This window comes from Salvia splendens, chromosome 11 (genome assembly GCF_004379255.2).
Source record: "Salvia splendens isolate huo1 chromosome 11, SspV2, whole genome shotgun sequence".
In the NCBI taxonomy this organism is placed as follows: Eukaryota; Viridiplantae; Streptophyta; class Magnoliopsida; order Lamiales; family Lamiaceae; genus Salvia; species Salvia splendens.
The window spans coordinates 16,147,185-16,174,292 of record NC_056042.1 but is presented as its reverse complement, the minus strand read 5'-3'; the positions used below and the strand labels follow the sequence as shown (position 1 = coordinate 16,174,292).

Genomic DNA, 27,108 nt, shown 5'->3' with positions numbered 1-27,108 from the left:
CGCTTATTGAGAGGTGCATAGGGTCATGCTGGGTCTTGATCCTTATCAATGGAGCCCCCTCGGGTTTCTTTAGATCTACACGGGGACTACGACAAGGCGACCCGATTTCCCCTGCTTTGTTTGTGATAGCCGCGGACTACTTATCACGAGCCCTGGATAAGCTCATTCTTGGCCAAAAGGAGATGACCTTCAAAGCCTCCCGGAGATGCATCGAGGTCAGCCACTTAGCCTATGCGGACGACGTAATTATTTTCACACAAGCGGCGTCGACCCCATTGCGGCGGCTCAGAGCTTGCCTTGAAAGATATGAAAGAGTCTCAGGTCAGCAAATCAGCCTCGCCAAGAGCAATTTCTATATTGCCGAAACACATGAGCAATGGGCAAACTTGATCTAAGCGGAAGGGGGCTTCACTAGGGGGGTCTTCCCTTTCCTCTACTTAGGTATCCCCATTTATCGTGGCGTCAAGCACACGGACATGTTCCTTTTTCTCCGGGAAAAGATCGCAAGAAGGATCTCAGGTTGGGCACATCGACACCTATCTTTTGGAGGGAGGCTCACGCTTATAAAGAGTACGCTAGAAGCGATCCCCTTACATATCATCCAAGCCATTGAGCCCACTGCCGGCTCTCTAAAACAGCTTGACCAATAAATGGCCCGATTTTTTTGGGGCTCCACGAGTGAGAGGAAACGGACCCATTGGGTTGGTTGGGATCAGATGTGCCTCCCTACTGATGAAGGGGGCCTCGAGATACGCAAAACTAAGGAGGTCCTTCGTGCCTTTAACATTAAACTTTGGTGGCGTTTCCGGGAGCAAAACTCCCTTTGGGCACAATACATGATGGCCAAATATTGCTCCAACTCCTCGCCTTTTACCTCGAGAATGCCGAGTAGGAGTAGCCCCACGTGGAGAAGGCTTTCTAGAGCCTGGACCCTCGCGCAACCACACATTCGGTGGCTTGTGGGAAAAGGAAACATCTATTTTTGGGATGACATCTGGCTAGGTAATACCACTCTTCTGGACCGATGCCTCGATGAAAGGGGAAGACCGACCACCCGAGTTTCGGACTTTATTCGTAATGGTATCTGGGATGAACCCAAGCTCCAACTCCTCCATGACCAGGCTGGCCTCCCACAGCACATTATTGGACGCATCCTCAATACCCCGATCCTCCAAGACGAATAGGATATCCCTAGATGGACCTTGTCGAAACAGGGGGATTTCACGATGGCTTCAACTTGGGATACAATCCGAGGGCGGAGACCGATTGTTCACGGACTGGGTGACGTTTGGAAGGCGGGACTCACGACCTCCATATCCATCTTCATCTGGAGACTACTCTCCAATCGGGTGCCGGTTGACACAAAACTCCAATGGCGGGAAATTGAGCTAACCTCCAAGTGCCAATGCTGCCCCCACCGACCGAGCATTGAGTCCCTCCAACATCTCTTCATACAGGGTTATGGAGCCCGCCGAGTTTGGTGCGAGTTTGACACTTGGTTTGAAGGTGCATCCCCCCGCCTCCACATTAATGATACAATCCCAATGAGAATTGAAGTATGGGCGCAAAGGTGCCAACAACCGAACAAGAAGCATCTGCTGAGCCGAGCCATGCCCTACCTCATCTTGTGGTTTCTCTGGTCGGAGAGAAACAGGAGCCGTCATCAGAACACACAGTTTAAACCTCACAATGTGGTATGGCAGGTCCTCAAGTTCGTCCAAAACTCTATGACCAACGGGAGCTTGAAGCCGAAGCATTGGAAAGGAGTTAAACTTGGACTCAACATCCCTCAACATGCGGAAGCTTGGCCGCGACTGCTAATCATGGCGATCAAATGGAACCCCCCAGACCAACCTTGGATAAAACTAAACACGGATGGCTCCTTCAATGCAGCGACCAATAAAGCAGGAGGGGGAGGAATCATACGGGACTTTTTGGGCAGGATGATTGTAGCCTTTAGTACACCCCTTGAAGCACATTCGGCTCTGGAGGCCGAGTTAATGGCCATGATCCATGGGCTGGGCATAGCCAAGGAATTCGCTCTACCAATCTGGATCGAATCAGATGTCGAGCAAGCAATCAAACTGGTCAATGGCGCAGGTCGGGGTCCGGCGCTCACTCGGCACGCTGTGGCGCAATTGCGCGCGCACAAGCGCCACCTCAAATTTTGAGCGACGTTCATCCATCGAGAAGGAAATAAAGCGGCGGATCTGCTATGGGACTTGAGCAGGATAGCGGCATACGAGTGCACCAGGCCTCAGCCCCGGAAAAGCTTATGGACATCATCCAATAGGAGCAAATGGGAGTCCTAACACTGCGGCGCCTCGGAGGGGATGGTTCCTAGGTTTCGGACATGAGTAGATGGTAGCCAGAGTGTCTTGGTTTTATGTAGTTGTACTACTGATGGGAGTATGATGAGGTCCGACCCTTGTGGGTTCGGACCGCATACTACTCTTGGTTATTGTCAAGGCACACAACTTTCGGGTGTGGCCACGCTTTGTAATTAGCCTATTTTGAAATATAGGGATGAGGGACCCGCGAACCCTCCACCGTAATGGAGTTTAATAAATAAATAAATAAATAAATGGCACCGAAGACAAGATTATTTTTGTCAATAGAGCATCATAATCATTGTTTCCTTGTGGAAATTCATTTAAAACATAACTCTTTATATTTGGGTTTACTTGACGAACAAGCAAGCTTTTTAAAACCAAATTACCCACAATCTTTCATTTACGATCTTTGTTAGATGATAGCATCAAGATATGATCATTTTGCTCTCTACAACATCACAGTAATTGTCATATTTTAAAAGCTTATTCGAAGTAAAACTCTTATATATGCATTTTCTTGACCAATAAGCAAAAGTGTTGAATCAGTCCTCCTAAAAAACGCTCTCCCTTCTCTCTAACTTCTCTCTCTAAAATCACGTGAACGGCGGTTACCGAGGCCGCTTCCCCGCCGACGAGTCCGCCGAGGGGGCGCGTGCGGTCTCTCGGCCTAGGCAATTCTTGTTCGGCTGGAGGTGACATGTGTTTGAACCCGTCTACATGGTGAAATCTGGTGGAATGATGCCGGGGGGGGAGGGTTCGGCCTTGGTACAAACGAGGCAGCCCTCTCCTCGCCGGAATAGAACTTCTCGCCGATTGCACGACCAAAACAAAGAGGGTGGGCTCCACACCCGGAGAAAGTACAACGAGCCCTCAAACGTGCCGAACTCCATGGAGAGGGGAAGGGGACGCCGGAAAATGAACAAGTTCTTGTTGGGGAAATGTTGAGTTCTCTAGCGCAAATGGCTAAGGGAATGAGTGCGCCGGCGTGTGAATTGGATGGAACGAATGGGAGGGGGTGGCCGGAATGTCGCCGGCGCCGGCTGGCTGGAATCATGGTGAGCCACGCAAGGAGATGGTGCTGGTCAACCATTTGAACGTTGATAGTACAATGTCACATGTGAATCCTAAGCTAGTTGATGGGGGGTGGCATGTGAGGAGGTGGACGCATGTGACTCACAAAAGGAGGATAGGCCAAAGTCTACTTTGCATGGGCAAGGAAATGTTGGCCCATTTTTGAAAAATGCCAATTTGAATTCAAATGCAACAACATTTGCTACACACCCTCCTTCCCCCCACCTCGGCTTGGATGGATGCAAGGGTAACCGGGTCCCCGGTGCACAGCCGCCGGAACCCTCGCCGGAAAAGCCGGTGCCGCTGGCGGGAGCTTAGAAGGCGGCGAAAGTACCCATCTCCCGCGGGGGGATGGGATCCGTAGAAGGAGCACCAGCCGCTCATAAGCCCCAAAAGGCCGAGCCAATCCCGTTGGATGCCACCAAGATCAAAGCCTTGGGGATAGCCAGAAGTTTTGAAGGTACACCATCCCTTTCCTTCTCCGATTTAGAAACGGAATACCTCTCGGAGAAGCTAGGGCTGATCGTTGTTGGAAAGTTTTCCCATTCGCTCCCATCTACTTTCCAAATACAAAAACGCCTAGGAGGTTTGGGGCTAGTTGGTGCATTCACTTGGAAATACTTAAATGCTAAGCACATCTTAATCCAATTCCAAGAGATGGCCGACTATGCTAAGGTATTAAATGGTCCTAATGGACACCCGATTTGGTATGTCGATATCCACCCCGATGAGGGTGCTCAAATGGGCGTCGGACTTCGATACATTCTTTGAGTCGCCGATTGTTTCCGTTTGGTGCAACATCATGGGAATCCCGGCGCATCTCTTTGAGGAATCGACTCTAATGGCAATTGGTAAACTCCTAAGCAAGCCACTTCAAGCCGACCATGCCACAATTTATCAAAGCCGGCTTTCCTTTGCTAGGATATGTGTAGAGATCGACACCTCTATCCCCCGCCGGAAGAGATCATTCTCAATATTCGAGGTAAAGATTCAAGGTACAAAGTGGCATGGGATCGTATTCCTTTGTTTTGTGCCAATTGTAAACATGTTGGGCACGTGAAAGAAGATTGTCATGCATTGGGAAGAAAGGAACGCGGGAGAGGCAAGGATCTCCGAGCACCAACAAAGGCGCATTACTCGAGCCAAGCCTCCAAGACCACCCGCCGAGAATGGCGCCCAAAGGCGGATACGTGGGTCGGCACTCCATCAACCGGAAGGCATTCAAACAAGGCTAAAGAGTGTGACAACCTAGCGAGACAAAGGAGGTTACAACGAATACGGATCCGTTAAAGACAAGAATGGAGAGTAGGAGCAACCAAGGGTGGATGATGATGGTTTCCAATTGGTATCGTGGAAGAGGAAAGGCAAGGTACACGAGGGTGATGGGTACATCAAAGCCCTAAACAATGATAAGTGGCATCTAAAGGAAAATGTAGCTACTAGGGCTGGCAAATCGTACGGATTGGGTCGCTATCGGGTCAATCCAATATCGACTCAACCTTATCGAGTCCCAACCCAACCCAACCCAAAATCATCGTGTTCTTATCGAGTACAACCCAATAGAGTGTCGGATTCGTGCGGATTTCGTGTCATCCAAACAAATATCAGTCATCTTTTAATGATAGAAAGTCACTACACAATATAGTTTAACGCTATACGATAACGATCGACATATGATATTATATAATTAAAATTTGATATCACACGATAAAAATATTACAAAATTAAATAAATAATTTAAATAATTTTAAATCCAAATAATAAAATTAAAGTATATTAAAATTAAATCTAAATACTAAAGTTATAATAATTAAAATAATTATTTTTTAATAAAATTTAAATATGCAGTAATATTTTTTATCATAAAAATAATTAATAATAGTATTAATCATATTTTACTAATAAAATTAAAATATAATATTTTTTTAATTAATAAAAAATAATTAAAATTAAATTTAATATATTATTTTAATTAAAAAAATAATCAAAATGATTATTTTTTTTCTGAACGGATAACCCAACCCGACCCAAATTCGACCTAACCCAACCAACCCAAAATTTTCGGGTTCTTATTGGGTCGACCCTATAAGGACCCAAATCCTAAAAGTGCGTGTTCGTGTCGGGTTAACTTCGTGCGGATTATCGTGTCGGATAAAAAAATGCCAGCCCTAGGTTACATTTGGGGTAGACAGCCCGAGTGCCAATGAGCCGAGCAATGCCCAATGAGTGTATCATGTGGGTTCCCAAACCGGAAATGGAGGGCTTCATCGAGGATGATCCAGGAGAGATTCTCCCCTGCGGAGGTATCCCTATTGCGGGCCTCAATTAGGTGTCGTTCTTAGGTTTTTTGAGATGCGTAGGGATGCTAGAGTATATATATGACCTCCCTAGTTGATAGGGAGGCTCTAGTTGTACTCTAATTGGTCGAGGCGAGCCGTCACTTTTGGGCGGCTCTGTGGTTGTTTGTTTGGTTTGTAATTGTCGTTGGTAATGCACAGATGTGGGTCCGCCTTAACCCCACCCTCGGGGTGTTTAATAAAAAAAAGCAAAAAGTGTTGAATCGAAATTGCCTACACACATAAAATGTGAGACGTCTGTAATGTAATGGCAACGAAGACAAGATCATTTAGGTCAATAGAGAATCGTGGAAGTTCATGTAAAGCATAACTATTTAAATTTAGGTTTAATTGGCCAAGCAACCATTTCAATCCAAATACAAACTTTCATTTTGGTAAGCATCAAGATAGGATCGTTTAGGTCGATATAACATCAAAGTTATTGTCAAATTTTGAAAGCATATTCGAAGTATAACTTATATATGTGTTTACTTGGTCAATAAGCAAACGTTCTGAATCGAAATTGCCCACAATATACAATGTGTGATGTCTGTAATGTAATGGCACCCGAAACAAGATTATTTGTCAATAGAGCATCATAATCATTGTTCCCTTGTGGAAATTCATTTAAAACATAACTCTTTATATTTGGGTTTACTTGGCAAACAAGCAAGCCTTTTAAAACCAAATTACCTACAATCTTTCAATTACGAAATTGTTGGATCTCTAAAAGATGGAATCATATTGTATGAGATTAGGGCATCCGCAATGGGCGGACGATGGCACGCCCGATGGCGCGCATCGTCCGCGCCATCCATCGTCCGCACCCATTGCGGGTGCGCGCCATAGGGCGCGGACGATAGTCGCGCCCTATACTTCGGTCGCGGAGGATAGCGCGGACGATGGCCATCGTCCGCACCATCGTCCGCCCCATTGTGGAGGTCGCGGACGATCAACCGCGGACGATGGCACGCGATTTCGTTTTTTTTATAAATACCATTCATTTGTAACATTTCATTTCACTCAATTTCATTTTCGAAACTTACAATTACATAATTACTACGAAATGGATTCAAGCCCCAATAGTCCTACGTTTAGCGCAGGGGCGCATTGGACGGGTACAAAACCCGGCGATTATCGTTCGTTCTACACCAACACCCATTACAACCCGATTTAAGTACGGAATCGTATGTGTTGTCTGACATGGAGCCGTCTCCGCACCGCCCAACCGCAGCGGCCGATCCCGCCGCGACCGCTTCCGCCCAGCCAGAAAGAAGCGGAGCCGGCAGCGGGCGCAGAAGTTGCGCCTCCCGGTGATTGCGATCAGTACGCCCTCGGCTGTACGAACTACAACGACGACGAAACTCTCACCTTGGCCCGTGTTGGGTAGATATATCGGAAGATCCGATATTCGCGAACAACCAGCGACAGATCGCGTACTGGGAACGCATCGCGGACCTCTGCATTTCGGTGAAGCCGCCGACCGCGTACAAGCGCAAGCGTGAGCAACTCCGCAAGCACTGGGATCAAGTCAAGAAGCAAGTGAACTTGTACGTGGCGGAGTTCGAGAAGTTTCACGCGGTCACAGGGGAGCGGCGAGAGCTTGAGCGACGTGCGTGCTAAACGCGCTGTTGTCGTACGGTCGATGTACGACGACTTCAAGCACGAGGCCATCTGGGCGCTCTTGAGGGACAAGCAGAAGTTCCAAGGTGGAATTCTGCACACTGGTGCGCCGAAGAGGATGAAGACCACTGAAGCTGGTGATTACACGAGCAGCGGCAGCGGCCAACCATTCGGTTTGACCTCAACCGGACGTACGTGGATGAAGGGAGTTCCGGCACACCGGTGTCCTTCCGGCGTCCTCCCGACGTCAAGGCTGCGAAGGCCAAGGGGAAGGCGACCGCGACCTCATCGTCGACCGCTGCAACCCAAGCTCCGTCCCGGTAGAGCTCCCGACCCAGACGGCCCCGCGTTTGAGTCGTTAGCAACAGCGTCGATGGCAAGGACGATGTTGCAGACGCACAGGGCCTTAAGAAGTGTACCGACCCCGACGAAGCGAATATCTCCGGGCGTTACTCGATGAGCTGCGTCGGAAGTTGGGAATTGCCGACTTAGTTTTTTTTATTAGTTCACGCCAACGAAATCATGCACGGCTTTACGCCGCAATTTGAATGTGGTTTTCAAAGTTACACACGTTAGGCCCCTAAGATACCAATCAATTTCATAGCCCATTGGTATTTCAGAAGATAATAGAAAGTGATTCTAAATTTCATGATCTCTTCTTATTTCAGATTATAAGTCAAATCATAGTAGTGCTTCGCAATAGCTTTCATTCAACAATAATGAGAAAAATAGTTACCGTTTGAATTTTACCACGTGGTCATAAACTCCTCGAGAAGATTGAACCACACCTGAGAGTAAAATGACAAAGGTAAAATATTTTCCAATAAAAAAACAAATATAACTATAATTCAGTTACCCAGTAGTATATAACTAAATCAGAAGTCAAACCCTAAACAGCATCTAGATTTTCTGGAGACTTCTCCAAGGTCTCATACCAACCATCTAAATAACATAGATGTCAAAACAGCTAAATAGGAAATTTAAAAGTAATGAGATGTAGATGGACAATCTTGAAATAATTACCTTGGAAATAGCCGCTAAAGCTGAGAAAGCTGCATTCCTCACATCAGGAGTTCCATCATTAGGGACTGATAATCCATGCAGATAAATTTAGAGAACACAAAAAGTTTCTAATGATACAATGATAAATTAAACAATTTGAATAGTGGCTCAACACAAAAAGAATTTCATGCTTTTTGAAACAATGTACATATAGCTAAGCAAAATCTATAAATAAGATATAAAGTTATTTACATCAGAGCTATTCAATTCAACAATATGATTATGAGACATATTATTGATTAAATAATCAATATCAGGTGTGAAGAAGTAATTGATTAAAAAAATCAAAAATAAATATGTATAGTTGAGAGAACACATTATGGTACTAACTAACCTCCATACATATGGGAACATGTTCCTTGTGAACCTTAAGTATGGTTGCTTTGTCACTGTTTTAATACAGAATGTAACACATCTGAATGTCAACGATCTTACAAGAGGAACTTTATTTTTCACTGCCACCTTCATATCTGCAAGAAAACTAATAATTAAACCTGTAGAAAAGAACTATCTCATTACGAACCATAATAAAAACCACATCTTCTTTTATTCCTTGATTAACCATGCATATAATCTATTGGTTCAAACCATAGGTAAGCCGAATTAGGGTGATTTGTGAATATTTCGGAACATATTTCCAAGTAGGTAATAGAAACACCACTAGAAAATACATTCATATCTTATGCAACTTGAGACCGGTAATTCCAGTGTCCGAGAACACTTCATTTAGATAGCATGTGCCAGAACTGAAATAAAGGAAGATCATGCCTTCAACAGTGTCAGTTAGACTCACCATCCGGGCTTGTGCATTGCCTGAGAGTTTCGGTAAGGGCCTCCGTTGAAGTAGGTTTCTTCCTTCTCCTTCAATTTCTCCTACACATCGTCACCAAAATTCAACATCATATTAAGCAATAATCAAAACTCACAGATGCATTTACAAGCTTAGGGAGTGACTGGACTGAGATTATATTATTAACTCTAAGGGCTGTCGGGTGTCATCTCTATTCCAACTCTAATTAGTAAAGGTAATATCGCAAAACATAAATACTATGACATTTGTACAATTTACACATCAACGATAATCCCCTAGAATGAAAAATTCAAATAACTACTCAAAAACAAATGCATTATCATTTTTATAGGGCAGTGTAATTTAAAAAATAATATACACAGTTATGGACTAACCAGTAGAGAGGCAATAAGAAGCGACAACTGGCTGAAAAATGGGCTCTCAGACCTGCAAGGTTGCCTGGTGCTTTAATACCTTCAACTGCAACAACAATATTTTTTTTCTTTTTTTTTTCCTTTTTTTCCTTTTTTCTTTTTTTTCTTTATCTTTTCCGTTTTTTCTTTTTTTTCCTATTTTCACCATTTTCCCTTTTTTTTTCTTTTTTTTTCCTTTTTTTTTCTTCGTACAGTAATGTTTTTTACACCTGATAACCTGCAAAATTCAAAATGTTGTGCAGGCAACACCAATTACTTCGTCAAAATAATAACACCACCAATATGTTCTGCATAAAATTATAAAAAAATAATTGGATAAGTTGTGGACTTGTGGTCAAGGAAACCATAGCATACCTTCTTTTAATTTTCAACAAAGTTCTGAAAATCAGCTGGAGCAATCTTTTTTGGTGGATACAAGTTCGGTTAGTCAGCAACAGCCATTTCCTCTCACAGCATTTTGAAGCTCTCTGAAAATAAAACACAAAATGTATGAATAAAAGGCTACAATAAATTATTTTTTGAATATTGTTATAGGTAATGACAAAGATAGGACACTTACCACCCCTTCCCAAAATCCAGACTTCTCCAAAGGCTTGAATGTATCAACTGGACAGACAAGGTCATCATACTCATCTATCTCCTGAGGTGCTGACAGGGAAGCTATCTTAGGCTTGTAAAAGTCAGCCATAGATCTAAGCCTCTAAACATGAAGGTACAATAGCAGTATCATTTACAAAGCCAGTTTCAATTTTAAAAGCTTAAGAAGGTTGGGCCAGAAACAGTGTTGCACATAAAATTGAGGTTCAAGCAAAACCTAGAACCTAATTGAGGATTGGGATAGGCCAGGGGGTGGACAGATTTTGCAAAAGTAAGAGACAGTATTGAATTGCCTCAATCCTAGGCTATGTGGGGAGTTCACAACATTGGCCAGAAACATTATTCAAATGCAAAACAATGACTACACTGTACACATACCATCAGATACACTCTCCTCAATCGGTACAGAACCCACAGCCTTAAGAGAAGCTCTTCTGGTTCGAGCACCTTGTCCTGCTCAGACCGGAAAAATAGAAAATGCAAGATATAATGATCTCGATCATAAGAAAATTCATTTTATACAAGTTGCTTTTTAAATAGAGAATGAGAGTCGCATATGTTAAATAATAAGAAAATTAATTTTATACAAGTTGCATCCAAAAGTAACAATCATAAATCATCCAAAAGTAACAACCTTTTGCAATCTTTGCTTCTTGTCTTCCTTTAGTGCTAAAACAGTCTCGGCAGCCCAGGTAGGGTGTCATTGCAGATGCTTTTTGACTGAACACCAGTGGCGTCATTCAGGCTTGGATGTACTTCTGTGATAGTAGTAAAGAAGTCTATGCCAAGGACAGCACAAAGATTGTGGACTGTGGTGACAAGGCAATAACCTTGTGCAGCCTGTCACTTTAGAAAACCAAGAAAGTCAAGCCAAGAACAGTTCAATGTTTACACTTTAGAGAGATAGTCCGAAAGCATTTAACAAACTCAACATGAAAAAAAGTAGTCACCTTTTCCTTTTGAAGATCTTGAAGCTGAGTTTAAACTCATCTAACTTTTTCATGGATAGATTGGACACATCAGAAATCTCCGTAGTTTATCTTCTATATTTGACATTGAACATCAGAAAACTCTTCTCATCCTTTTGTTTCCATAGTTTATCCAGTGCAGGAGCTATAGGTTCAAGCTGTTCCTTGTTTATTCCTAGGCTGCAAAAAAGTAAATAAACCAAACATTGTAAATTTTACTAACTGAGATACTCTTCGGCAAAAATAATTCTACAAAAAATTTACTGATTGCCGCATTACTATATCATTTACAGCTTTAAGAAAATGTCATTATCGAACACCATGAGGTTCATCACTTACAATTCCGACATATGCCTTTTCTCCAAAAGCTGATAATAGATTGGTGAGTTCAACTCTAGCATCTGCCAATGTCTGAAGAAGGTGGGCTCTAGATTTCAGTCAGGTCAACTTTCCTCTTGTACACATCCAAGTACTCTTGATCCAATTGAGAAGAATTTTGTCACGTTCTTCGTCATTTTCACCAACTACATCCCAAATATTCTGCAGGAAAAAAGATTCATTTCTGTGTCAGAATGCAACAACTCGAGGGCAACTGAAACACTCAGCAAAGATCCTAAATTAGCCTTCAATGAGAAATTACCTGCAGATATCTTCTTTATTTGAGATTGAACATCAGAATACTCTTTTGTCTTCTCATCCTTTTGTTTCCATAGTTTATCCAGTGCAGGAGCTATAGCTTGAAGCTGTTCCTTATTCGTTCCTGACGTCTTGTCGGGCTGCAAAAAAGTACACAAACCAAACATTGTAAATTAACTAATTGAGATTATCTTCAGCAACAATAATTTTACACATATGCCACTAGCTTGAAATGATTAGCGCATTGCTATAACATCTAGAGCTTTAAGAAAATGTCATTATCGAATACCATGAGGTCCATCACTTACAATTCCGGCATAAGTCTTTTCTCCAAAAGCTGATAAGAGATTGGTGAGTTCAACAACTCTAGCTTCTGCCAGTCTCTGAATAATGCAACAAAGATTCTTTTCTGTGACAGAATTCAACAACTCAAGGGCAACTGAAACACTCAGCAAAGATCCCAAATTAGACTTCAATGAGGAATTACATGAAGTTGCTGCAGCAAAGATCCGCCAAGTGGTTTCTTCATATTCATTCTACTAGTTCAAAGGAAACCTGTAAAAAAAGATGAATCATGAATTCTACCATACCTCGTAGACACTGCAATCTGGCACAACTTACATCAGCAATAATTTGAGGATAAGGAGAAGAGTGCATATGGAATCACGGACACAATCTCATTAAAGGGCTAAGCTCTCCATATTATCAAAGATTTTATAAATAACTATATCGAAGGCTACTGCACAGCCTAAAGAAATCATGAGCATTTAAGAACATTGAATGTGGTTTCAAAGTTACACGTTAGGCCCTAAGATACCAATGAATTTCATCCCATTGGTATGTCAGAAGATAATAGAAAGTGATTCTAAATTTCATGATCTCTTCTTTATTTCAGATTATAGTCAAATCATAGTAGTGCTTCGCAATAGCTCATTCCACAATAATGAGAAAAAAATAGTTACGTTTGAAAATTTACCACGTGGTCATAACTCCTCGAGAAGATTGAACCACACCTGAGAGTAAAATGACAAAGGTTAAAATATTTTCCAATAAAAAACCTCAAATATAACTATAATTCAGTTACCCAGTAGTATATAACTAAATCAGAAGCCAAACCCTAAACAGCATCTAGATTTTTCTGGAGACTTCTCCAAGGGTCTCATACCAACCATCTAAATAACATAGATGTCAAAACAGCTAAATAGGAAATTTAAAAGTAATGAGATGTATATGGACAATCTTGAAATAATTACCTTGGAAATAGCCGCTAAAGCTGAGAAAGCTGCATTCCTCACATCAGGAGTTCCATCATTAGGGACTGATAATCCATGCAGATAAATTTAGAGAACACAAAAAGTTTCTAATGATACAATGATAAATTAAACAATTTGAATAGTGGCTCAACACAAAAAGAATTTCATGCTTTTTGAAACAATGTACATATAGCTAAGCAAAATCTATAAATAAGATATAAAGTTATTTACATCAGAGCTATTCAATTCAAACAATATGATTATGAGACATATTATTGATTAAATAATCAATATCAGGTGTGAAGAAGTAATTGATTAAAAAAATCAAAAAATAAATATGTATAGTTGAGAGAACACATTATGGTACTAACTAACCTCCATACATATGGGAACATGTTCCTTGTGAACCTTAAGTATGGTTGCTTTGTCACTGTTTTAATACAGAATGTAACACATCTGAATGTCAACGATCTTACAAGAGGAACTTTATTTTTCACTCCCACCTTCATATCTGCAAGAAAACTAATAATTAAACCTGTAGAAAGAACTCTCTCATTACGAACCATAATAAAAACACCATCTTCTTTTATTCCTTGATTAACCATGCATATAATCTATTTGTTCAAACCATAGGTAAGCCGAATTAGGTGATTTTGTGAATATTTCGGAACATATTTCCAAGTAGGTAATAGAAACCACTAGAAAATACATTCATATCTTATGCAACTTGAGACCGTTAATTCCAGTGTCCGAGAACACTTCATTTAGATAGCATGTGCCAGAACTGAAATAAAGGAAGATCATGCCTTCAACAGTGTCAGTTAGACTCAACCATCCGGACTTGTGCATTGCCTGAAGTGTTTCGGTAAGGGCCTCCGTTGAAGAAGTTTCTTCCTTCTCCTTCAATTTCTCCTACACATCGTCGGCAAAAATCAACCTCATATTAAGCAATAATCAAAACTCACAGATGCATTTACAAGCTTATGGAGTGACTAGACTGAGACTATATCTTATTAACTCTAAGGGCTGTCGGGTGTCATCTCTATTCCAACTTTAATTAGTAAAGGAAATAATCGCAAAACCTAAATACTATGACATTTGTACAATTTACACATCAACGATAATCCCCTAGAATGAAAAATTCAAATAACTACTCAAAAACACATGCATTATCATTTTTATAGGGCAGTGTAATTTAAAAAATAATATAACACAGTTATGGACTAACCAGTAGTAGATGCAATAAGAAGCGACAACTGGCCGAAAAATGGGCTCTCAGACCCTGCAAGGTTGCCTGGTGCTTTAATACCTTCAACTGCAACAACAATATTTTTTTCTTTTTTTCCTTTTTTCTTTTTTTTTCTTTATCTTTTCCTTTTTTCATCCTTTTTCCATTTTTTCTTTTTTTTCCTTTCTTTTCTCCAAAAGCTGATAATAGATTGGTGAGTTCAACTCTAGCATCTGCCAATGTCTGAAGAAGGTGGGCTCTAGATTTCACAGTCAGGTCAACTTTCCTCTTGTACACATCCAAGTACTCTTGATCCAATTGGGACGAATTTTCTCTCGTTCTTCGTCATTTTCACCAACTTCATCCCAAATTTTCTGCAGGAAAAAAGATTCATTTCTGTGTCAGAACGCAACAACTCGAGGGCAACTGAAGCACTCAGCCAAGATCCTAAATTAGCCTTCGATGAGAAATTACCTGCAGTTGCTGCAGCAAAGATCCGCAAGTGGTTTGCTTCATATCCATTCTACTAGTTCAAATGAAACCTGTAAAAAAAGATGAATCATGAATTTCACCATATTCTAGTAGACCACTACCTAATGTGAGTTAAACCCCACACGGATCACTTTAATTCAGCTCGACCTAATTCGTAAAAGATCAAGAACTGCAACTTTGAATATCAAAGTATATGTAGAACTTAATCTTATAGCAGCTTCGACAAAAAATTGACGATAATCAGAAACTCAATGCAGCACTGCACACTCACATTCAACACACATAATCGGTAAAGTCAACTTCGGAGTAATTGGATCTCTTTAAAAACCATTGTCAATTGAATCGAGATACAACTCCACAACAGTTAAACACTCAAGCATTACACGAGCATTCTCAATATTTGGAACAAATTACAGAGAGGAGGAGTTACCGGATCGTAGTAGGCGGGTCGGGTTGCGGGATATGTAGGCTCAGGTTTTATGTACTTTGATGGTAGCTTGAGTGATGGTTGAGTGAGCGAGAGTGAGATGCGAAGGATAGACAGAGAGACATAAGTAAATTGAGAAGAGGACGGATGGAATAGTGTGGTGGGGTCTAGACACCATATACAACACTCCCTCCCTCTCCAAGCATCCCAAAATTTCCACAAAAATGAATCCGGGTCGGTCTTCCCTCTAACTACCGAAGTTTTTTTTTTCAATCTAAGGCCTAATTGGAGCAATTTTTCATACTACCACACGTCTCAATCACAAACGTACATAGTGAAAACTTCTGCTAAGAATGTGAAATCGACTAAGTTAATGCTTCAACATATCTCCCTAATACAGTCAGTCCAAAATATAAAGGTCATTGCATCTTCAAGGGGGAGTACGAGTAGAGTAGTACACTTCTAAACAACAAGAGAAATCGTCAAATAATTGATGTGAATCCTCTTTGCCAATTATAATATGCTGCATGCTTTTTGCCCCTTTCTCTTCTTTTTCTTCTTTTGCTTGGGTGGCTGCAGATCGCTGCATCAAAGACAGCCTTCACATTTTGTTGTGTCTTAGCACTACATTAAATGTAAGCAGCAGCTCCAATAGATTTCTTCAAGTCATCTCCCCTCCATGTGCTGTTGTGATAGGCACTGCTCTAGGGTGGTCCACGGAGAACTGCTTATCCTCTCGAAGATTGAGCTTTGTCCTCACAACGATTATTGGAACTCCGGGAGCATAACGCCTTAATTCAGGTATCCACTTCTAGGAGACATTCTCATAACTGGCCTTGCTAATTAGAGAGAAGGCGAGCATAACGACATCAGCCCCACAGTAGCTCAACGGTCTCAATCTATTGTAATCCTCTTGACCCGTAGTATCCCACAATCCCAGATTAACAGTGCTACCATCCACTACAACATTGGCACTAAAATTATCGAAAACAGTAGGTACATAATCCGTTGGAAAATTGTTGCTAGTGCATGTTTTACCCACGGTCAAGCACTTAATAAATCTAGACGCACTCATCTCGCCGCCAGCAAATCGCCCTCCGACCGAGGGAACAATTATCTCAACTCGAATTTCTTCAATCCCCCAACTACGCAACTCCAACTAGCAACCAACGAACTGCTTAATTACCATATCAGGGGAGAGAGAGAAGTGGATATTTTCGAGCAGATAGAGAGCTACCAATAAAAGCAGTTGCAAATGGAGTGGTACCGTTGATAATTTGCAGAACACTGGATGCTTGACCTTCTTTTTGGGTCTCAACTGGTTACTGTGCCCACACTTCTTCTTTCTATAGGGCGTAACATTTGCAGCAGATCATCAAGGAAAGCTCGATAATTCCTCCACGAAGCCTCAAAACCAAATGCAACGTCGATTCTTTCTGGGTATTGTAATCGGCGAGCGTCCGGCCATCTTCCAGGTGCTTGCCATCAAAGATCAGACGCTGATCCGGAGGAATTCCTTCCCTTTATTGGATTTTGGCCTTGACATTGTCGCTCGATTCGACCTCGAGCGTAATAGTTTTCTCCCAATTGTGCAGTCGTGTCTCTCGCACTCTCCCCCTCTCTCTTTCTCTAGGTTTGGGAGATGAATTAGATTTCAAGTGCAATCGTCTCTCTCACTGCCCCCTCTAGGTTTGGGAGATGAATTAGATTTCATGTGCAATCGTCTCTCTCACTGCCCCTAGGTTTGGGAGATGAATTAGATTTCATTTGAATTAGATTTCATTTGAATTAGATTTTCAGATTTCCAACCGTTGAAAACTTGAAGATTGGCATATTGTACGAGGAGAAAACGCAAAAATGACATGAAACGGCAGCTCGAATCGTTTCTCTTTTTCTTTAATAATATTTTCATTCTTATTTAACCTTATTAGTATACAATTTTGAATTGTAATATATTAATTATGATTATCAATTTTATAATAAATGAATTTCTCGAAAATATTTTATCCTTATTTTTAATTTTTATAGTTAATTATATTTAATTAGGGAATATATTTATTATTCAATATGCAAATATTCGACAATATAGCACGAAAAGTGATTCTAAAATGGTGATGAATGCTACCCCCGTCAGGTGTAGGACTCCTTACCAAAAATGGAAAAAAATAAATAAATGTGGGTTTGTAGGTAAACGTTCCAAAACGGAAAAATGTACTACCTCCGTCTGCCGTTACTTGTCATAAGTTTTCTTTTTTTGTCCATGTAACGGTACTTGTCACGTTTACTCTTTACTCCCTCCGTCCGCTATTAGAAAACTCATTTCTTGGCTGCATGGATTTTAAGAAATATTAAGAAAAGTAGATAGAGAAAAATTAGTGGAATATAGGTCTCATTTGAATATAGTATTAGTTTTAAATGAAATGTGAGTGAAATGAGTTAGTGGAATGTGAGACCTATTGCCATACATAGTAAAAATGAACCGTGACTCCTATTGGCGGACGGACTAAAATGAAAAAACGGGACTCCTATTCACAGACAAAGGGAGCACTATTTTTGGTAATTAACTTCATCCTACTCATCCTAAACCATAAACTTCACTTTCCATTAACTCATCCTACTCTCATTTTATTACAAAACTAATACTATAAAAAGGTATGACTCATTGTTTTTAAGGGAAGAGTAAAGGTTAAATGTGGTCCTAACCATATGACGTTTTTACGATTTTGGTCATAGACATTCCGTTTTGAATTATTTTTTCCTACATATTTGAAATCGGGCAAGACTCAGTCCAAAATGGACAGTACCATGAAAAATAAAAAGTCAACGGTTGTTTAGCTGATTTTGACACATTTATGCATTTTAATTAAGAAATTTAATTTCTTAAAAAACTAAATACAAACAGCCTGCTCCGCCGAAGGTTTTGGTTTCTGAATTCAACTATTCCGTCGAGAATCACTTCAAAGTCGTTGATACCATCTCCAGACTCTTTGGATATGCCCAAACACTCGACGTTATTGAAGCGGACACTAGGTGCTTGTCCAGTTCTATAAATTTCTTGAGGTATCAGAGTAATTCTAGTTTCGTTTGTGCTTAAAAATCAATCCCAAATTTACGGCCTAAAATGAAAAGTGCGAGTAACATGGGACGGAGGGAGTACTTAATTTTAGGGGAGAAAATAAGAGGTAACAGAATTGGGGTAAAAATATTATAGGGATAGTTTGGTTAATTCATAAGTATTTTATACAAAGAGTGAACTACAAAAATGGTCCATGGACTATGGGTTTATCTCGCCCATATTCCCTGGACTTTAAAAGTATCGCCAGACAACTCTGGACTAAGGGTTTATCTCGAAATTGGTCCTTTTGCCATTTTTTTATACAAAAATACCTTGTGAGGGTTTGGGCATTTTGGTCTTTTTACACTTTTAACATTTTAAATCTAATATTATTTCAGTAATGTATTAAATCTGATATTATTTCAAAATCACCATTCTTCTTCCCTTTTGTCATCATTCACTTTGTTTCTTTATTTCAATATTAGATTTAATTTTATAAAACTAAATTTTAAATTTAGATTTTTAAATATCAATAAATTTTTATCAATTAAAATTATTAATTCATGGACACTATAAATATTGATTAAAACTATTAATTTTAGTTGAATCGAAGAAGTACATAAAAATAATATTCATCATGATGGAAAAATAAGAGCTATTCTACTTAGCCTTCATTCGGTTGTTATAATTGCTTATAATTATATATTATGAAGTTGACTAAATATTTAATAGTACTTTAAAATTTATATACGAGTATTTTGTTTAAATTTTGTAGTTAATTTTGATTGTTTTCAAATAAATAAATGAAAATTATAATAGTCTTACATTAGATGCATATTTATTTCAAAATAATCATGTTATATGATCTATTTATGATTAAAACTATTAAATATTGATTAAAACTAAGTTGCCGTCGGCATACCTTATTGATTAAATATTAGACACTATCAAATATTGATTAAAACTATTAATTTTTGTTATTTAATAATTTTAATAATTAATAAAAATTTATTTATATTTAAAAATTTTAATTTAAAATTAAACTTTATAAAATTAAATCTAATATTGAAATAAATAAACAAAGTGAAGGATGACAAACGGGAAGAAGAATAATAATTTTTAAATAATATCAGAATTAGTACATCACGGAAATAATATCAGATTTAAAATGTTAAAAGTGTAAAAAGACCAAATTGCCCAAACCCTCACAAGGGTATTTTCGTATAAAAAAATGCCAAAAGGGCCAATTTAGAGATAAACCCTTAGTCCAGGGTTGTCTGGCGATACTTTTAAAGTCCAGGGAATATGGACGAGATAAACCCATAGTCCATGGACCATTTTTGTAGTTTACTCTTATACAAAATATTTTATATTTGTTTCAATTTAGTACAAAAAGTATTAAGTTTACATATTACATACAAAAAGTTTACGAAGTGTTTTAAGTTAACACATTTCATTAAATAATTTAAACACCATAGTTAGTTTATAATTTGTCCAACTTATCAGCATAACTTAGAGATTTTATACAATTAATCACTCTAAAAAATAACAGTCAATATCAATTCTTCCAGCAATTGATCGTGGTTTAGAAAAATTTTGTCTCTCAATACACTTTTTTTATAATGTTCTTTATAGAACATAGTATAAAATAAGTCCATATTTCATCTTTGCATGCCGTGATCCCATATTCTGTAAAATATATAAAAAAAGAGAGAAAAACTAGAAAATCTCTTCTTCTGTAAAATTTGCATACCGCGATCCCATATTCCGAAAGGTTAGCAAATTTAATGCTAAATTTCGAAGGTCAGCGGATTTAATCTCTTATTCTGAAATCTCTTGTGCTGTATTTTATTCTTCTTCTTGTTGAGTGATACGCTCGGATTTTGCACGGTTTTAAGGTCATCTTTTGGCCCGTTTTCAATGTCAAAGATGCATTACATGTCCATTATCTGCATATTTTATCTATTTTGATATTTTGACATGTTTTGTGAGAAATGCGCATATTTGAGCCTAAAAGGGGAGTCAAAACGCGAAGTTGGAAAGCGCCCAACGACCGCTAAGCCAGTAGCGGCCCGCTCCGGGAAAGTAGTGCATGAAGTCAAGACACGCCCAGCGACCGCTAGAGAATGCGTGGCGACCGCTACCGAGAGTCCAGAGAGTTACGGGATGATGACTAGCGACCACTGGAACAGGTGCAGTGGCCCGCCAGCCAGGAGACAGAAGCCTCGGACCAACCATCAGTGACCGCTGGCCAAGGTGCAGCGGCCTGCTGGGAAATAGCGGCGATCAGAATTTGCCCTACTTTCTCTCCAAGATTTACCATATTTTGCAACATTTTTCCTTATTTGATAAGGGACGATTTTCCCCCTATAAATAGCCCCCAAAGCTTCATCAAAAACAAATCTTCTCTTTGCCAAATATTTCCAGAGCTTAAAAGTTAGAATGTTTCATTCTGCAAGGAGTTGAAGAAGGATTCAAGATAATCAAGGCTTTAGCTTATTCTATCATGTGTAACTAAACTCATAGGATTCTAGGGATGTGTTAGTAACTTTTATTGGTTTATACAATTCCTCTTTCTATTTAACATCCGATTGTTCTTACTTTATTTCTTCCTTAAGTTAATGGATAATGCTTCACACTTGAGTGACACATTCAGTGATGATTTAATATAACTTGCTACATAATCGTGAGAGGAGGTTGGCGAGTTAGATCTACTTAATAGACACTACAATTAGCTTCCTTTAAAACGACACTGTTAATTGAGAGTGGGGACTTTTAAGGAGCTTTTAGGATTTACGTATTTAGGATTGACAACCCTAATGTTTGTAATCAACGTTTGTATCGCATGAGCATAACCTATGTGACTCATTCTATCAAAGCAAGAACTGTGCTAGGGTGTTGTAGTTGGAATTTGTATGACCATAAGTGTGAAAGCACATCCCTGGAATTCCCTTATCTCTATACTTTTATCTTCGTGTTTATTTGCAATTAGTTGTTTCTTTGCTTTCAAAAGTTCTTTGTTTTTAAAATCTCTAAAACTTTCGTTTTTCCAAATAGTAATTGAGTTTTAGTAGAAGATAGACAATATGTGTTTGTTTTCCCCGTGATCGATATATGGTACTAACCTTTAACTATACTATTCCTACTATGTATACTAGCAAGTATTTATAGTGCTAATAAAAATTGCATCATTGAGTTGTATGTTTCCAATTCTGCAGAAACAGATTCGGGATGTTATTGAAGTTGGTGTGGAAATGGAACCTATGTAAGCTATATTGGAATTACCTCGTGTGCTATTGTAATCTATTTAATTACTACTATTAATTTCTTTGCCGTCTTTGAGGCTGATTCTCGCGGTGGAGGAGGAAATTAGGATGATGGAGTTGTCGATGGCGATGGCGATTGCGATGTGGTTGTCGTTGGTGTCGAATTCGACAGCGAGGTAGGAATCTTGAGGGGGGAAGTCGGCGGGGAGGAGGGTGTGGGGGGTTTTGGAGGGCAGCGGAGGTGATGAGGAATGCGACGGCGTCGCCGGAGGGGCAGGGCGGGGGTGGTGGCGGCGGTGAAGAAAAAGCGGCAGGAAAAGAGAGAAGGGTTCTTTATATTTAGTTTTTTAAGAGTAATAATTTTTTATTTTTAAAAAAATAATTTCATAATTAAAATACTTAAATGGGTCAAAATTGACTAAACAACTATTGACTGTTTGTTTTTCTCGGCACCGTCCATTTTTTACTGAGTCTGGCCCGATTTCAAATATATGGGATGAAATAATTCAAAAAGTAAAGTCTAAGACCAAAATAGTAAAAACGTCATATGTTTAGGACCACATTTGACCTTTACTCTTAAGGGAATAATTATTAAAAAAATCAAATCACGATCCTTGTAAACTCAGAAGTTAAAATCTTTCGTATTTATGTATTTAGAACAACTTATAAAAGAGTGATGAATGGAATAGAATAAGTATATTAAAAGTTTAATACTCTCTCCATCCCATAATAAGTGTCACATTTTGTCATTTTGCTTCATCTCGCAATAAGAGTCACATTTCACTTTTACCATAAATGGTAAGTATGTGTTACATTCAATTAACCCATTTCACTCACATCCTATTATAAAAATAATATCAAAAAGTAGACCTCATATTCCACTAACTTTTCAACCACTATTCTTTATAGTATTTCTTAAAACTCGTGTCCACAACAAATGTGACTCCTATTGTGGGACGGAGGAAGTATAATGTAGTTCTTCAAGAATTTTAGCTTTTACTTTTTGCATTGTCTTTTATCTTCATGGTCTAATATCTATCATGGCATGCTTGCTGCAACTATGATTCGTCAATGTTATTTATAATAGTACTAATTTATTATGCAATATTATATTTTAAAATTGAAGTGTTTCATGGGCATGGTATAAAAAAATAACTATTTCCATAGGAGTAGTTTATATCAGTCTCATCTCATCGTAGGATATGAGGTAGGAATATTTTTATGCTATGAAGTTTTAGCCCAATGAATATAAGGGTCGGTCAAGAGTTGCAAGAAAATAATAGTTGATAAGGCTAATTTCATGCATATGTCTAGGGGATAAATTCATATAATTACGGGGTCTAACATACGTTTTAAGCCAGGTGTGTAGAAGAATTTCGCCAGGTTCAGGAAAGAGAGAGGACAATCACATGGTCTGAGGAAACTGGCGAATGAGTGAGCATTGTGGAGCAAATTGCAAGACGGAGGAAATCTCGGAGCTGAAGGGTAGAATGGAGATTTCTACGAAGGCTTCTAGAAGATTATGTCCGCACCTATATAAGGAAGGAATCATGCATTCTGGAGGGCTCTTCTCGGTGGAGGCCTCATTAATAGTCTGTGGCTCGTAGCTCACTTTTTTCTTTTACACACTTGGGTTCTTTAGAGGGAAATTCTGGGGGTTTGCATTTTGGGTTCACTTTTCGCTTTCTCGCATTTCAGTTGGGTTGTAACACCGTCCTGTCGAGGGCGAAGAAACAAGTTCCATTTTATTTTCTCGTATTTTGTGGATTTCACCGAGCTTCGCTGTTCGGAGCTCGACCCTCTGTTTTTTTACCGAATATTTCTGTGTTTAATGCAAGTTTAATTTTCTGTCATGTTGTTGATGTTGATTTCTGATTTCCTTTCTGTGATTATCTGGAGTTTGAGTTAGTTTACTTGTGTTGGATGCGTTTCGCAATTGTTCACTGAATCTGTGCAGAGTAATGGCTGGATCGGGTTGATCAGAGTTTGTTGTTGGTTGAATCGGAGGTTTGAATTTGGTGTTGTAGCTGAGTTGAGTGGAATCGTTTGAATTCGGTGTTGATCGGTTTAGATCTGTTGTTTGGTTCGGATCGCTTGGATCCGGAGTGGATTAAGCATCCGACCTGAATCCAAGCAGAGTTGGTTTAAATTTATGCCTAGCCTTCATGTTTTCATTTCATTCCGTCGAGTATATGTAGATCATTGTTATTTCCGGTTTGTTGCAAGTTTCCGACGACCCAACTTTTATATTCTGATCGAATCTAGGTACGTGCTCTGTTTTCTTCATCTTCATTTTTGATTCAGTTAAAAAATACATGTCGTTGTTAGTTAGAGTTTCAGTTTGTTATTTGCAGCCTTTCTGCCGTACTTGCTAATTCTGCCGTACATGCCGTACTTGTTAATTGCAGCCTTTCTGCCGTACATGCCGTACTTGTTAAAAAATACATGTCGTTGTTAAAAAATACATGTCGTTGCTAATTGAAAATAAGACACATAACACACTATACGCAAAATACACGCACTGGACACAAACTATACAAAAAACACACACCATGTACCTACACATAGCACACACTATACAAAAAATACACGCACTGGGTACAAGTAACACACAAAATACACGCACTGGATAACTGTCACGACCGCACTTCCTAAATATAGAAAGCACGGTGGATCGCGAGTAATGGGGGAATTAAGAAGCGGGGAAGAAGGGGGAAAACAATCAAGGGGGTACGATATGTAGATCAAAAGACGAAACTTCATTATCAAATCATAGTCTCAGATCACGAAGCAACATAGTTTGAATAAAAATAATCCAACGGAATAAAGAAAACATCAGAGTTCTAAAACTTGACGTAGCGGAAGCATTTGAGAGTTAGCTACTACTATGTATGAAGACACAATAGCAACCGGAACATTTATTGAATACTGTCTTTGTCCAAATGCTCAACATCCTCCGTCTCCCGTCCACGCTCAACCTGCACATAGGGAAAACATATGCAGGGGCTGAGTACTTGATGCACTCACTGAACTCATGCCCAAAAATACATTTCATCAATAAAGTTATGTCAAGCCATCATTGAGTGAAACTCGGGTTTTACTTTAAAAAAAATGTCGAGAAACACTAAAATCATTTCCATCGTAAAACATGGCTGCGCAGCCCATCATCATCATCCTCCATCATTATACCATATCTGAACCATCATGTGAAACGAGAATGTGGCCACAAACTCGATCACTGGACCGGCCGACCACAAAGGACGGCTCACGATCCCCATCAGTGCACTAGTCTGAGTAGGGACTCACTCCCTAGTCAGACCCGAATTCGTTAACCATCAAAGTCTAGTAGGATATTATCCTAGTAGACAATCAGATAGACAATTCAAAACATAAAGTACGGCATGACATAACATTTAAACCACCCTTATCTCACCATTTACATATCATTGCAAATAAAGGAGTTTAAGTAATAAAGCCCACCTCATTCGTTTAAAGCCTTAACTTGTGTTCCATTCCGTTATCGAGGAGCGTGCATAGAGTCACCCTTTGATTTAATGTAATCCATTTCCTTAATCAAAACACATGGCCCAACACTTAAAATTAATTCACATGGCCAAACACTTAAAATTAATTCACATGGCCCAATCATTTAAATAAAGAAAAGGCCCAAAACTTCATTACTTCTCACCTCACGTGAAAAGCCAAAATAGGAGTGAAATTCCTAATCTCTCTTCTTCACTTAATTTGCAGCACCATTGTCGTGGTAATCACAGAGGCGAGATCGTCACTTTACTGGTTCACGCCGCTGCCCCGGCCTTTCTCCTCACCGTCTCCATCACAGCACCGTCGCTGCTCGTCTTGGCCGCTGATTTATCAACGCGAGCTGCTGTCCGCCGGTCACGGAGCTGTTCGCACTCGACGCCGGCACCGTTGCTGCTGTTCGCGAGCTGCTGTCACGGTGCAGTCGACGTCGCATAACCTATGTGACTCTCATTCTATCAAAGCAAGAACTGTGCTAGGGTGTTGTAGTTGGAATTTGTATGACCATAAGTGTGAAAGCACATCCCTGGAATTCCCTTATCTCTATACTTTTATCTTCGTGTTTATTTGCAATTAGTTGTTTCTTTGCTTTCAAAAGTTCTTTGTTTTTAAAAATCTCCAAAGCTTTCGTTTTTCCAATAGTAATTGAGTTTTAGTAGAAGATAGACAATATGTGTTTGTTTTCCCCGTGATCGATATATGGTACTAACCTTTAACTATACTATTCCTACTATGTATACTAGCAAGTATTTATAGTGCTAATAAAAATTGCATCATTGAGTTGTATGTTTCCAATTCTGCAGAAACAGATTCGGGATGTTATTGAAGTTGGTGTGGAAATGGAACCTATGTAAGCTATATTGGAATTACCTCGTGTGTTATTGTAATCTATTTAATTACTACTATGAATTTCTTTGCCGTCTTTGAGGCTGATTCTCGCGGTGGAGGAGGAAATTAGGATGATGGAGTTGTCGATGGCGATGGCGATTGCGATGTGATTGTCGTTGGTGTCGAATTCGACAGCGAGATAGGAATCTTGAGGGGGGAAGTCGGTGGGGAGGAGGGTGGGGGGGGTTTTGGAGGGCAGCGGAGGTGATGAGGAATGCGACGGCGTCGCCGGAGGGGCAGGGCGGGGGTGGTGGCGGCGGTGAAGAAAAAGCGGCAGGAAAAGAGGGAAGGGTTCTTTATATTTAGTTTTTTAAGAGTAATAATTTTTTATTTTTAAAAAAATAATTTCATAATTAAAATACTTAAATGGGTCAAAATTGACTAAACAACTGTTGACTGTTTGTTTTTCTCGGCACCGTCCATTTTTTACTGAGTCTGGCCCGATTTTAAATATGTGGGATGAAATAATTCAAAAAGTAAAGTCTAAGACCAAAATCGTAAAAACGTCATATGTTTAGGACCACATTTGACCTTTACTCTTAAGGGAATAATTATTAAAAAAATCAAATCACGATCCTTGTAAACTCAGAAGTTAAAATCTTTCGTATTTATGTATTTAGAACAACTTATAAAAGAGTGATGAATGGAATAGAATAAGTATATTAAAAGATTAATACTCTCTCCATCCCACAATAAAAGTCACATTTTGTCATTTTGCTTCATTTCACAATAAGAGTCAAATTTCACTTTTACCATAAATGGTAAGTATGTGTTACATTCAATTAACCCATTTCACTCACATCATATTATAAAAATAATATAAAAAAGTAGACCTCATATTCCACTAACTTTTCAACCACTATTCTTTATAGTATTTCTTAAAACTCGTGTCCACAACAAATGTGACTCCTATTGTGGGATGGAGGAAGTATAATGTAGTTCTTCAAGAATTTTAGCTTTTACTTTTTGCATTGTCTTTTATCTTCATGGTCTAATATCTATCATGGCATGCTTGCTGCAACTATGATTCGTCAATGTTATTTATAATAGTACTAATTTATTATGCAATATTATATTTTAAAATTGAAGTGTTTCATGGGCATGGTATA

At 39.4% G+C, this 27,108-nt stretch overlaps 1 protein-coding gene, 1 long non-coding RNA gene and 1 pseudogene across 43 annotated transcripts in view; all 3 read right to left on the bottom strand.

The window, feature by feature from the left end:
* Positions 1-8,111: 8,111 nt before the first annotated feature.
* LOC121755599 lies at positions 8,112-17,073 on the bottom strand. The gene is made up of 6 exons (XR_006040828.1): positions 16,518-17,073; positions 14,806-14,873; positions 14,332-14,705; positions 8,760-8,895; positions 8,387-8,451; positions 8,112-8,151 (listed from the first exon to the last, which is right to left on the bottom strand). It is a non-coding gene; the product is annotated as an uncharacterized LOC121755599 (long non-coding RNA).
* Positions 9,247-27,108, bottom strand: part of LOC121755597 (65-kDa microtubule-associated protein 2-like) — a 54,199-nt gene continuing 36,337 nt past the window's right edge. For 33 of the 42 annotated variants that reach the window (XR_006040797.1, XR_006040798.1, XR_006040793.1 and 30 more), the window contains one exon: positions 13,910-14,015. Coding sequence is in view for 2 of the 42 variants with exons in the window: in XM_042150916.1 (XP_042006850.1) it covers positions 11,732-11,754; positions 11,855-11,990; positions 12,159-12,233; positions 12,338-12,385 (282 nt within the window). In the remaining 40 variants the exon portion in view is untranslated. Of the gene's footprint in view, positions 9,299-9,812; positions 9,867-10,076; positions 10,117-10,208; positions 10,298-10,624; positions 10,700-10,880; positions 11,093-11,196; positions 11,395-11,553; positions 11,755-11,854; positions 11,991-12,158; positions 12,406-12,826; positions 12,864-13,103; positions 13,169-13,478; positions 13,615-13,909; positions 14,016-27,108 lie in introns of those variants that run through there. The other 9 variants (XR_006040824.1, XR_006040810.1, XR_006040818.1 and 6 more) reach the window with 9 other exon arrangements.
* On the bottom strand, positions 15,732-16,524 carry LOC121755594 (annotated as a pseudogene).